Genomic DNA, 12,035 nt, shown 5'->3' with positions numbered 1-12,035 from the left:
TCAAATTAAATTAAATTTTTTCAAATGCTCAAAGTTTCTTCATTCAGTAAATAATCGCTGAGTGGAAAAAGGAACATATTCCATATTAATCATTAAATGAGTTGAGATAGCCATTTTGTCATTTAAAGAGAGATTCATCTGTTGAATGCAAAAAGGAACATATTCCTATAGTCTGTAATGGGCATTAGAACAGCACACAGAGACATTGAGTGGAAGAAGGGACATATTCCTGGAATATGTTCGTTTTTCCACTAAAATGAACACTTTATTTCTCTGTAGATCTTTTCTTGAACTAAACAGCTGACTTCTGCACTGTTTGTTTACAATCTGTTTCCTTTTAATTTTATTGGTTATTTAATTAGTTGAATTTAAGTATTGTGTTAAACTGTTTAAAACAGTAATTACTGAGGTTTTAGTGATAGTTTTAAGTGTAGTGATGTCTGAATCAGAGAGTGGAAACTCAGAGAATGGAGAACCTAGAAGGGAGAAAGGAAGAGTAAATAAAGACAAACACATAAAGGAAAAGGAAAAACATGCGAGGCGACATGGTAAGAAATTTGTAACCTCTAAAGGTGTGTTTGTTGAGGCCAAAGTAACTGGACCAGAATGTGACTGTAGAAAAAAATGCATGGAATTTATTACTGAAAACGACCAAATGAGTATTATTGCAATGCTCTATGAAGGAAAACCTAAAAATGAGCAGGATACATTTTTAATGGCATGTGGGATTTGGAATTGGGAAAAACTAATCAAGTACATACCACATGATTTCTTAACGTTTTATGATGAGCGCAGAACTTGGCCTACTGGAGTGGTTGATGATGACGCCAATGAACATGAATAAATTTTATAACAATACAGAACTGTGTAAATTGAATTTATAAACTAATTTCTAGTAAAGCACAACATTTGTAGTAATTTTCAAGTGTTTTTTTTCACCATCCATTCAAAACAATACTTGTTGAATGGAAAAAGTAACATATTCCATAAGATAGAAGTCCACGTAAGTCATATATTAACAATAATATACCAATATTATGTGATATAGATGAAAATAAAACAACAAGACCTATAAACAATCTATAGTAGCTTTTTTAATCAGAACACTAGTTTGGGCTTAAAAAGGTTTTTTTTTGTCTCCTGTAAAATTCCTTTTTTTGGAATATGTTCCTTTTTCCACTCAGCGATTCCTGACTAAACAATTATTGTTTAGTTAGACGTTGGAGTTTTTTTGTTGTTGTGTTGCATAGCACACAATTTCGAAATTTCGAATTTCGAAATCACTTATTGGGACATCGCTTTCTTCTGTAGCCTTATAATTCATCCCATATGCATTTGGCACAACTACCCCAAAGTCAACAGAGTAACACATGTAACCTAATTTTATAAGACTTGAAAGTTTGCATGTAACCTCTACATAGCTTGTTATATGAAACGAGGCGTGGCGTAAATCTACCTTCTTAGATAGTATATGGAGTTTGTGAATTTTGAGTCTAGTTTATCTCTTCAGTTTATCAGTCTATTACTGCAAAGTCCATCTGAAGCTGCAACAGAATCTTTTAGGTCTCTTCAGACAAATATGACTCCAGATTCCAGGATTCAAGTCAGTGACTGCGTCAAATTTCAGACGATGTACTAAAAAGAAGGTGGACTGGAGTTAAATATAGCATTCACGTTGAACCAACTCCTCGCACCATATCTACGTTATGTGTACTTGGAGTTTGATAGTATAGGAATAAAAGTCCGATTGTACCGTTTTACTGGCACATGAGGGGTTAGCTTTGAAATATAAACTTATGAAGGTTCAAAAAATAAAAGAAAATCTTCTGAAATAAACAAAGTTCAAACTAAAATAAAACTTCTTATTAAAAATAATTACTGTATTTAAAATTAAAATAAAAACTTCTTGATGACCTTTAAATTCAAACTTGTAATATATTCGTCACTCCAAAAATGTACAAAGTTCTTACAGCTTGTCTTTTATTCAATTTTCAAAATTCAAAACTTTCACACTCTAATCTGATCTGGCAATTCTTCACTTTAATTTATCTTCAAAATTCAATTTTATTTTGTTACTAATTTTCTTTACTTTACTTTAAATATTACTTCTTTTCAGTGTTAGATTTTTTTATTATAAAAATTCTTCAGTGTTAGAGAATTAAAATTATTGTTGAAAGCATCTGTAACAACCACAACACTCTTGTAGTATTTTTAGATAAAACTTTATATACATGTGCTTACTGCACCAAAAAGTTTTATATTGCACAGATAAAAAGGAAAAGTTCCTAAATTCCCATTAAATTTAATTTTTACAATATTTCTTTCCCCTAAATTATTCAAAATAACTAAGAATTAATATTGACTGTACTCCAGTTAAAAAGTTCACTTACCCGCAGGTTCGATGACGATTAGCAAAAAGATAACTCTAAGCACTTTCAAAGACTACTCGTTATTATTACTTCCGATCAACTGAGACGGGAGGTACGGCACGTCTACCTCACCCCACCTCTCAATTTCGTTATCAAACACTACCATCTGCGATGCGCGACTCGCTGATAGCAGCCAATCGGTACACGATTTTCCCTCTTTGTTTCGTTGGATGATGATGATATTATTTACATGATGAACGGCCAGTTTTAGTATCGTAAGTTGAACTACAATAAAAACATATTTTTAGTAACGTACAACATTTTTTCATAGCGACTAAATTTCCACCCTCACCAATGCTTGTGAACAAAAACTCATAATTAGGACAAATCTCTTTATCGATTTCACAAAACAAAATTTGGATCTATTAGTGTATTACGTTTTGAAAGTTAACATAGAAATTTATTACTCGAACAAAAATGAAATAAAAAGGAGTTCTGTAATCTAATGCTGTTACAGAATTGTTTGGGTCTCTTCAGATGAACGGAACTCCAGATTCCGGGATTCAAGTCAGTGACTGCGTCAGATTCTACACGCTGGACTAAAGGAAAGGTGGACTGGAGGTAAAATAATCAACATTCACATTGAATTCAATTCACCATTACATCAATCCTTCCAACCATAGCAACGTATGTGCAGTTGGAGTTTGATAGTCCAGGGCTAAAAAGTCCGATTTTCACTCCTATATCTCCTTGGATGAAGATAATATTATTATTTACGTGATGAACGGCCAGTTTTAGTTTCTTAAGATGAAAAAATATTGTTTATAACTTTGATACCGAACCAAAATTCCATTATTTGGCAATTCTCTTTATTGATTTCAGAAAATTGGCTCTATTATTGTATTACGTTTTGAATGTTAACATATAAATTTGTTATTTCAAACAAGAACGAAATAAAAAGGAGTTTCTAAATTTGCATTAATAAATTTTTTGATGATCACCAGAATCGGTGAGCAACACATGGGGGTACACCTAAAAAGTCCGATTTAAGACCTCTTATACTGTGTTAATAAAGATAAATTATTATTTCCTTGAAAAAAAAAAGAAAAAAATACAAAATGAAAGAAAAAAGACGAGAGACAAAAAAAAAAGGAAACAAAAAAAGAAAGATAGAACAAAAAAAAACAACGAAGAGAAAAAAAATTGAACAGCGAAAAAAAAAAAAAAAAAGAAAGATACGAAAAGAAAAAAGAAATGAAAAATCTGGATGGGTGGGAAGAAAAAGAATAAAAGAACATAAAGAAAAAACATAAAAATCCAGAAAAAAAAGATAAAAACAAAGTAAAAAAAAATAAAAAAGGAAAGAGAAGAGAAATAAAAAAATGAAATAGATACAAAAAAAAAACAAAAAAGAATTGAAAAAAGAATCCGTCCCCTGCCCTCCAAATCGCCCTCCCTCTCCCTTCCTCCACCCCTCCTCCTCTTAATCCCCCCTACTCCGACTCCTGCCCTTCTCGTCCTCTCCAATCCCCCCCGATACCCCATCCACTCCCCCTTCCCAATCCCCGTCCCCACCTAATCGTCCCCCAATCTCCCCCCCCTCTCCCCCCCCCCCCCCCTTGTCAGCCCCACCCACTGCCCTCGCCCCCGCCGTCTCCTCCCACAGCGCTTCCTTGCCATCCCACCTCGTCCGCCCCCCACAATCCGCGATCTCCCCCCCCTTCGAATCAACTCCCATCCATCTCTCGCCCCACTCTCGACCCCGATCCCCCACAATTCTACACCCCCTCCTTGCCTCACCCCCCCCATCCTCAACCCATCCCTCTCCCCCCCACCCCCTCCCTCCTCCCCTCCCCACGCGCCCCGCCCGCCCCTCACGGCCCCCCTCCCCCTCTCCCCCCCCACCCATCGGCGCCTCCTCCCCAGCTGCCCCCCGGCCCTCCATCCCTTCCAGACCTCCCCCACCCTTCCTCCAAACTGCCGCTCCACCTCCTCAATTCCACCACACCCCCCCCTGGCCCTCTGTCCCCATCCCTCCCGACCCTCTCCATCCCCCGCCCCTTTCCGCCCCCGACTCTCTCCCCCCCCCCCCCCCCCTCCCCTCCAATCCCCCTCCGCCCCCCCCCCCCACTCCACCCACCCTCCCCCGCCCCGGTCCCAGCCCCCCGCTCCTCTCCCCCCGACCCCCACACCCACGTCCGCCAATCCCCCCCCCTCACACCCGCCCCTCACCACCCGCCCTCGCCCCCACCTCCTCTCCCCCCCCGGCGACCCCCCGCCTTCCCCTCCTCCATCCTCCTATTCCCCAAAGCCTCTCTCCCTCTCCCCCGCCTCCCGCACCTTTCCCCCCCCCCCTCTCCCGCCTGTCCACGCCCTTTTTGCCTCACTCAAAACCAATCCCACTCCCTTCCCCCCTGCTTCCAGCCCCCTTCCAATCCCTACCCTAAAACGACACAAACCCCCCATCCCCCATGCAAACCTGCTCTACACGCATCAACCCACACGAAAACCCCCAGGCCCTCCCTGCACAAAACTCCGGCCAACCTCACATACCAACACAGTCACTCACCCCCTCCCGCACAAAAACCAAAAGTATAATGCCGACACACATCTTACCGCACATACATGCTACCAGCAACCAATGAAACCACATAAAACAAAACCCGATCAACAGTATACGAAACCTCAATCATATAAAAAAATTCACCCCTAGGCATATTACAAAGACCTAAAGCGCAAAGATGAATATAGCGTAATTTCCCCGAACACGCTAAAATATAGCCCGCATGAAATGACAAACATTCCCTAGCTATAGTTAACGTTCTACACGAACGAAAGTGTCGTAATTGAAAAGAGTGTGGTTCTGGCTTACAGAAACATCTTTATCAAAAGCCAGTATGAAGAAAAAAAAGTTTTTTAAAATAATCGTATGCAAAGTGCACGTGTTATGTACACTTCCAAAGAGCCTAAAGTGACGAAAATCCGACTTCATTCCAATATTAAACAGTATTGTGTTACTTTATCGTTTTCTGTGAAATAAGAAAAACATAACAACACAAAGAAAAACGAATATAGCTCTAACAACAATAACGTCAACGCAGACCATGAACTAGTATTTTATTTCTGTTCATTTGCATAATCACCGACTCAGCCAGTAGAAAAAACAAGAGGCATCGCCATGGTTGCCAAGTTTGAATATCTCAGATGTTATTACCCTTGCCGGTAATTAAGTGTAATTGCTTTGCTATTTATTTGGATATATTAGACTTTTCGTTTATAGTACCGTTTTATAGTACATATTTTACATTAATTTTGGAGCTAAAACTCTTATAAAATCAAAACAACTTTATTTCGGAAATACTTGATTATATCCGACTTAGAGTATCACCAAAATTTTAACAAAGTTTACAAACTTTAGATTTGATTTTCTTCAAAAACTTCTCACAACTCGATCCAAACTAATTAAGAGACTGATCAAAAAAGATGTAAAATTAAAATGAAATTACTAAAAATGTATACTTCTCCAAAAATGGTTTAAAATTACAAAATAAAATAAGATAGTTCTCCTTCTCAAAAAATTAAAATGAATGTAACACAAAACTTGATATAAACTTTACGACCAAAATTCTAATTCACAATACAACAAAAATTGAATTATTTCTCAGACTCTGTAAAATGGAAATTTTTACAAATTTAATCACAAACAGTAATAAAAGTAAAAGAACATTCACTAAAGCTGGTACGGACTTACAGCTTTGAAGACTAAGGAGAGGCTGATAGGAAACTAAAAACGCACTAAAGAAAATTAAACTTGATTTAAATTTACACCCGATTAAAAGAAATAACTCTAGATCCCAAACTATAGGATTAGAGGAAGAAATACTAGCTTCATCTAGCTGACGATCTGCACCTTCTCGTAAGTGGCTACAAGACTGCGCTCCCCTCTCTCCACTCCAACAGGTATCGGAACGTAATCACCGTAGGATAACACGATCAGCTGTGAATTGACACGGGTCTCCGAACCAAACAAACAATGGTCCACAGCAACCGCTACAAAGTAATAACAAAGAGCCTACTCCTACCGCATTCAGCATAAATAATTACGACTAACGGTACAAGTGGTGTATGAATAAAAGTTTTGTTTTGTGTTTTTTTTTTAATTAGTGAAGTGAAAAATGTAGAGGTTAGGTTAAGTTTTAGTGAATAGGGTAGATTTTTTGTGAAATTGAAAGTAAGCATGTTATACGCCTGTCAGGTCATATTTTATTATTTTGAGTAGACAATTTATAGTTTATTTCATAATGAGTGTTAATTTAAACAATAATGTATTTATTATTCAAACCATATTCATGCATTTAGACAGTATAATTTTCTTTACTTTAACTGAAGGTATTAACGGTTTTATTTCTAATGAACACACCGCTTGTTTATTTTTTTTAACAAAAAATAATAGAGATAAAAATACATTAGTTGTACATTTTTGTAAACTTCAATAAATCGTAATACTAAAAGATATTTTTTGGATGAAAAAGAAAATTGTTAGCTAAAAATGTTAGGCATTTATTTCACAATTTTGAGATTTTGTAAAAATTTGATAAAACTGTTTGTTGCCATATAAAAGTATCTATATCAATCTTATACAACTTCTATAAATATCAATATTTTCTCATTCTACATATATTTATTATAAAGCATATTCAATGAATTATTAGACAGTAATTACTTTTTTTTTACTTTTTCTGAAGGTATTCAGCGTTTATTTCTATGACCATCCGCTTGTTTTATTAAAAGACAAAAAAAAAATAGAGATAAAGAAAAATTTAATGGTTGCCTTAAAAGTCGTTTATAAACGGGCGAAGATTTTACGGTGACAACGTCATTTTTCTCGGTAGAATATTTATTAATAATGAATATTATTAAATTGCACAATTCGGAACAAGGAATTTGAATGAAAATAAGAATGTGCACAAATTATAACAATAGAAATATATTTTTGTTTACTAAAACAGTGGTACATAATTTGAAATTAATTAAAATTTGTTATTGTAACTGGTAAGTTGAAAAAAACATTTACTAATATTGGAATTTGAAAATTCTTGCTAAACACAGTGATAAATTCTAAACTCCGCGCGTGGTGATCTGTCGGTTTAGTTCGTTTGTTTGGTCGCACTGTTATGACAGGTTAAGGTTTATAATTATGTTTTATATTAAATGTTTGACTAGCAATACTCGCTTGTTTCTCTCAATCGAACTGAATTACGAATTGATTTGCAGAGTGATTTAAACTAATAATTTACATAACACTACAACATTTGTCAATAGTATGACATAACCTATAAACTCAGTTTTCTCAACTTTTGTGTCAAACTAACAATTAATCAATCAATCATAGTTTACGATAAATGAAAATCCAGTGTAACAATTATTTACCTTTATCTGTTGTAGTTGTTGTAAATGACGAATCAAAGCACTCCCACCATTTACACGAATAAACAAAGTAATCTGCTTTAATCCCGTGGTGCGGAGCCCACAGTTACTGCTTTATCCCGTGCGATCCCATGGCGTAGACCCACGGACGGGCATCGTAACGTTACCGGGCGTTACACTTTTTCTCATGAGTGACATCCGAGCCGCAACCTAATTTAAGACGTTGTCACGTCAAAATACATTGTTGTACATTTTTGTGTAAACTGTCAATAAATGTAATTTCTATATAAATAATTTTTGATGTAAAAGAAAATTGTTAGCTAAAAATGTTAGGCATTTATTTCACAATTTTTGAATTTTGTAAAAATTTAATAAAACCTATGTTTCCATATTAAAATATCTTTACTATGTAAACCTTCTGATAAATATCTTATTTTTTCTCTTCTACATATAATATATCTCTTTAGAAAAAAATATTTGTATCATCCAAGTAGATTCCAAAATGTCACAAAGATATACATAATGGAGCCTGTACAAACTTTTTCAGATTTTTTAGTTTTTATAGAAATATAATTCAATAGTACCATAAACTTCTTTTACTTAAAAATATTTTTTGTAATTTGAAATTCAGCAAACATTTGTATTATTTAGAATTATTCTACAAAATTTCATATAACCTGAGAGGGTGCTATACATTTGAGAAACATTTATTCTTTACTATAATTTATGTAAATCAGTAAAAAAATCAAAATACATTGAAAATGATTCAATATTTAAATATAGTTTTTTGGGAAACTACTATTATTTCTAAAGACATGATGCTTTTAAAATGTTTTCTATATTAAAAAATAATGGGCAGTGAATTAAACACAAAACCCCTTACAAAATTTAACCAAAAATGTGCCTGCCATTTTGGGGAAAAAATGATGGCCAGTTCCAGGGTTAAGGTTGAAAAAAGATGAAAAAATGTGCCTATTTTAACTTTAAAACTTTTTGATAACAGAACCGAGTTCCCTACCCCTCGACCAACAATAGCGCTTGTAAATAAAACCTCGTTATTAGGCAACTATCTTTTTATTGAAATTCCACAAAACGAAAATTGGCTCAATTAGTTGTGTTACATTTTGAATTTTAAAATAGAAATTTATTGTTTCAAACAAGAATGAAATAAAAAGGAGTTCTAATTTGCACAAATAAATCTTGGATGATTCACAGAATGCGATGCAACACATGGGGGTAACCGGTGTTAAATGTAAATGAACAACAGTGCTGATAGTCTAGTAGTCATACCTTACCGCGATACATTATGCATGAACACTGATCATGAACATTGAACATGCACTGCCAGTTGACCACTTAGCCTCTAGTAGCGTGAACAAAGCGCCGGTCATTGTGAATGTACATGCAGTAACATGCCTTGCATGTGTAACGTTCATTTATGCCGGCATTCAGTGTTTAGTTTTCCATCCCGAGAGCGTCCATCGTATCTAGGGCTTTTGAAATGTGTGTTTTCCTCTATTTGTGATTACTTACTGAAGATTCTATACCAGCTCTGGGTTCGCTTTTGGTTATAATTTAGCAAGAATACCGTATATATTTCTGGCATCTAGAATGGATTTTAATTTTTTTTTAACCAAGGAGTAAATATTAAGCGGTTTTATTTTTAAAATTATTTATATATATTTTTCTAAAACACTCGATATAGCACTAAAATGTGGCTAATGAAGTGTCTTTTTATATTCTTAGTTATTCAATTCTTTTTTACAGCTTTGCTACTGGTAACAAGAATAAATTTGCAGATGTATTATAATAAAACACACCCCCACCACATAGTACATATAGTAAAATATATGAATCCAAGTGTTTATTCAACTCCGATATGTATGGTTGTAGTTATTATAATTTATTTTAATGGGTTTGTGTAGATATATCTTTTTCGGAAAAATTATGTTAATGAACTCTGATTACACATGTACCAAAATGTATTAATATTTGGAAATTAGTCGTGTGTGTTTTTGTATGGATAAAAGTATTTACTTAAACCTTTTGAAAATATTATAAAATATTATATTTATTATCGTTTTTATCAATAATTTAAGCTCGATATGCTGTTATCGAGGCCATACTGTCTATTGAACGCTGGAACACTTTCTGTATTTTCCACGTCGTTTGATAAGTACAAGTATATGGGTCATACGGTCATATTTTCACTTGATCTACCATGTTTTACTTCTTATAATTATTTAAACGTTATGTCAGTTTTTGATAACCCGATAATTTCAAATCTTAATAATCTTAAAAGAACGAACTAGCAAAAATCAAAACGTTAATAAAACGTCAATAAAAGTTAAAGTGAATTTGAAGGAAAAGTAAATAAAGTATCAGTTACGACTTATTAAGCGTGTAATTTATAACGGTATTATGACAGTAAAATATTAACATGACGAGTTTTTTTTAATTTGAACGAATTGTACTATATCCTATAAATATACAATTAAGAATAAACTATTCAAACCTATTTTACAACAGAAAACTTTGGAAATTACGAGTGAAATGCTTTAAATATTAGCACTAATTTTTGAATTATAGTAAAATATTACTCATTAATCGAGTAGTTATATTTTGAAGTATTAAAATTTCAAAGCACACAACAAACTAAACTCTCTTTTTGAAATAAAAATAATTCTAAAAAAGTTCTACTTCCAATTAAAAACCAAACAAAAAGAAAGGGTCCTAAATTATGTTTTTGAATTAAAAATAGTACTAAATCAATTGTACTTTCAATTGAAACCCAAACAAAATAAATCCTGTACTCTATTTTTTAATTAAAAATAGTACCAAAATAAGTCGTACTTGCAATTGAACAAACAAAAACAAAGGGTCCTGCAAGTACGCAGTGAAAAGTGGAGGAGGACAAAAGGGCAGTTTTTATGTTTCTAGCCGGACGTTCAATGAATAGAGGGCCCAGAATAATAAGGTGATTCTATAAAATTCACTGCCCATAGAATATGAAACAACATGGCTCTGCTGTTTGGGGAGTGTACAATCTTTACTCAATGTTACTGATTTTACTCCGAGTACACCTTTACAACACCTTCCTTGAACCAATATACTTATATATACTTATACTTGCAATAGTTTACTGATTGTATTGTGACGTGAATAATACAGTAAATAAGTACATAAAAATATGCACCCTTTGTTTGTAATCCTCAAACATATTTCGTAATATTAAACAAATTACTATTATGGTCCTAAATACGTTATTAACTATAGCGCCTACACGCCCCACTGGATTTCCATAGAATCACGTTTATGAAAGCTTCTAGCATCTAACAAGAGAGAGCTTCTTACTCAGCAGTAGGCTCGATCGCTTATGTAAATCAATTTTCCATAGGGTTTTACTTTTATAGCACGCCATAAAAATAAATATTTTAAAAACAATTATTTTTTAAAAGGGTTCAATACATACTACAATGGCATTAAAAAAATTCGTACAGTCAAAGTAACTAACAAAGCTTCATTTAAAATAAAATTTTTGTGGCTACAATAATTTAATTTGACCTTTGATAAGACTATACTCTCCAGTCAAAACTTTCCTCGTTGTGGATTTTGGGGTTGGCCGAAGATATTCAAAGATTTTTTGATTTTGTGGGCAAATATAGCCTACATGAAGTAGCTATGGTGGAAATCAACTTTATTTAATTTGAAGGTTGATTTTAGCTCCAGTCACCTTCCTGGAATTTGGAATCTTGTGTCTGGACTCTCGAAATATGTAGTTAAAATCGGTGACGAAAAAGCTCACAAAGAACTCTTTTTGTTGTTTTTATTTCAGAGACACCTACATTACTATATCAACACAGATGAAAAGGTTCTCTAATTGTCTCATCAGGTTCACAATTGAGTGCACTACGATATTTTGGATACGACCTCTAAGCACGGTGGAAGAATCGAGTTTCTATACATAAAGTAATTGTTGTGGGAAGTGTTGATTCAATGTGAATGTTGAGTTTAGATCCAGTTTACTTTCCACTTTGTACAGCGTCTGGAATCTGCCGATGTCTCAGTCTTGACTCGTGAAATCTGGAGTCATGTTCGTCTGAAGAGATCTAACAAAATTGGTGGCGAAGGAGCTCAAAATAAACTAATTACATCGTTTTATATCAGAGCTATCTAGATTAAAATATATGGGTATTCACAATTCCATCAGTGTAAAATTGAGTACATTACGATGGTTTA

General features: G+C 34.2%; 1 protein-coding gene across 1 annotated transcript; it reads left to right on the top strand.

Annotated features, from left to right (window-relative positions):
• The first annotated feature begins 436 nt into the window (after nt 1–436).
• LOC124366874 (vegetative cell wall protein gp1-like) lies at nt 437–4,967 on the top strand. Its single transcript, XM_046823474.1, has 3 exons — nt 437–548; nt 2,887–2,948; nt 3,795–4,967. The coding sequence occupies exons 1-3, from the start codon at nt 437–439 to the stop codon at nt 4,965–4,967; spliced, it is 1,347 nt and encodes a 448-aa protein (XP_046679430.1).
• Nucleotides 4,968–12,035: the final 7,068 nt, after the last annotated feature.

This window comes from Homalodisca vitripennis, chromosome 7 (genome assembly GCF_021130785.1).
Source record: "Homalodisca vitripennis isolate AUS2020 chromosome 7, UT_GWSS_2.1, whole genome shotgun sequence".
Classification (NCBI taxonomy): domain Eukaryota; kingdom Metazoa; phylum Arthropoda; class Insecta; order Hemiptera; family Cicadellidae; genus Homalodisca; species Homalodisca vitripennis.
The sequence above is the reverse complement of the archived record's forward strand: the minus strand, read 5'-3'. Positions and strand labels throughout refer to the sequence as shown.

Excerpts from the sequence above, each read along its gene's own strand:
- LOC124366874 (XM_046823474.1), top strand. The coding sequence starts at position 437 with ATGTCTGAATCAGAGAGTGGAAACTCAGAGAATGGAGAACCTAGAAGG. Across the intron at positions 549-2,886 it reads AAAACATGCGAGGCGACATG|AATTGTTTGGGTCTCTTCAG; the intron begins GTAAGAAATTTG and ends ATGCTGTTACAG. Across the intron at positions 2,949-3,794 it reads GGATTCAAGTCAGTGACTGC|AATCCGTCCCCTGCCCTCCA; the intron begins GTCAGATTCTAC and ends AATTGAAAAAAG.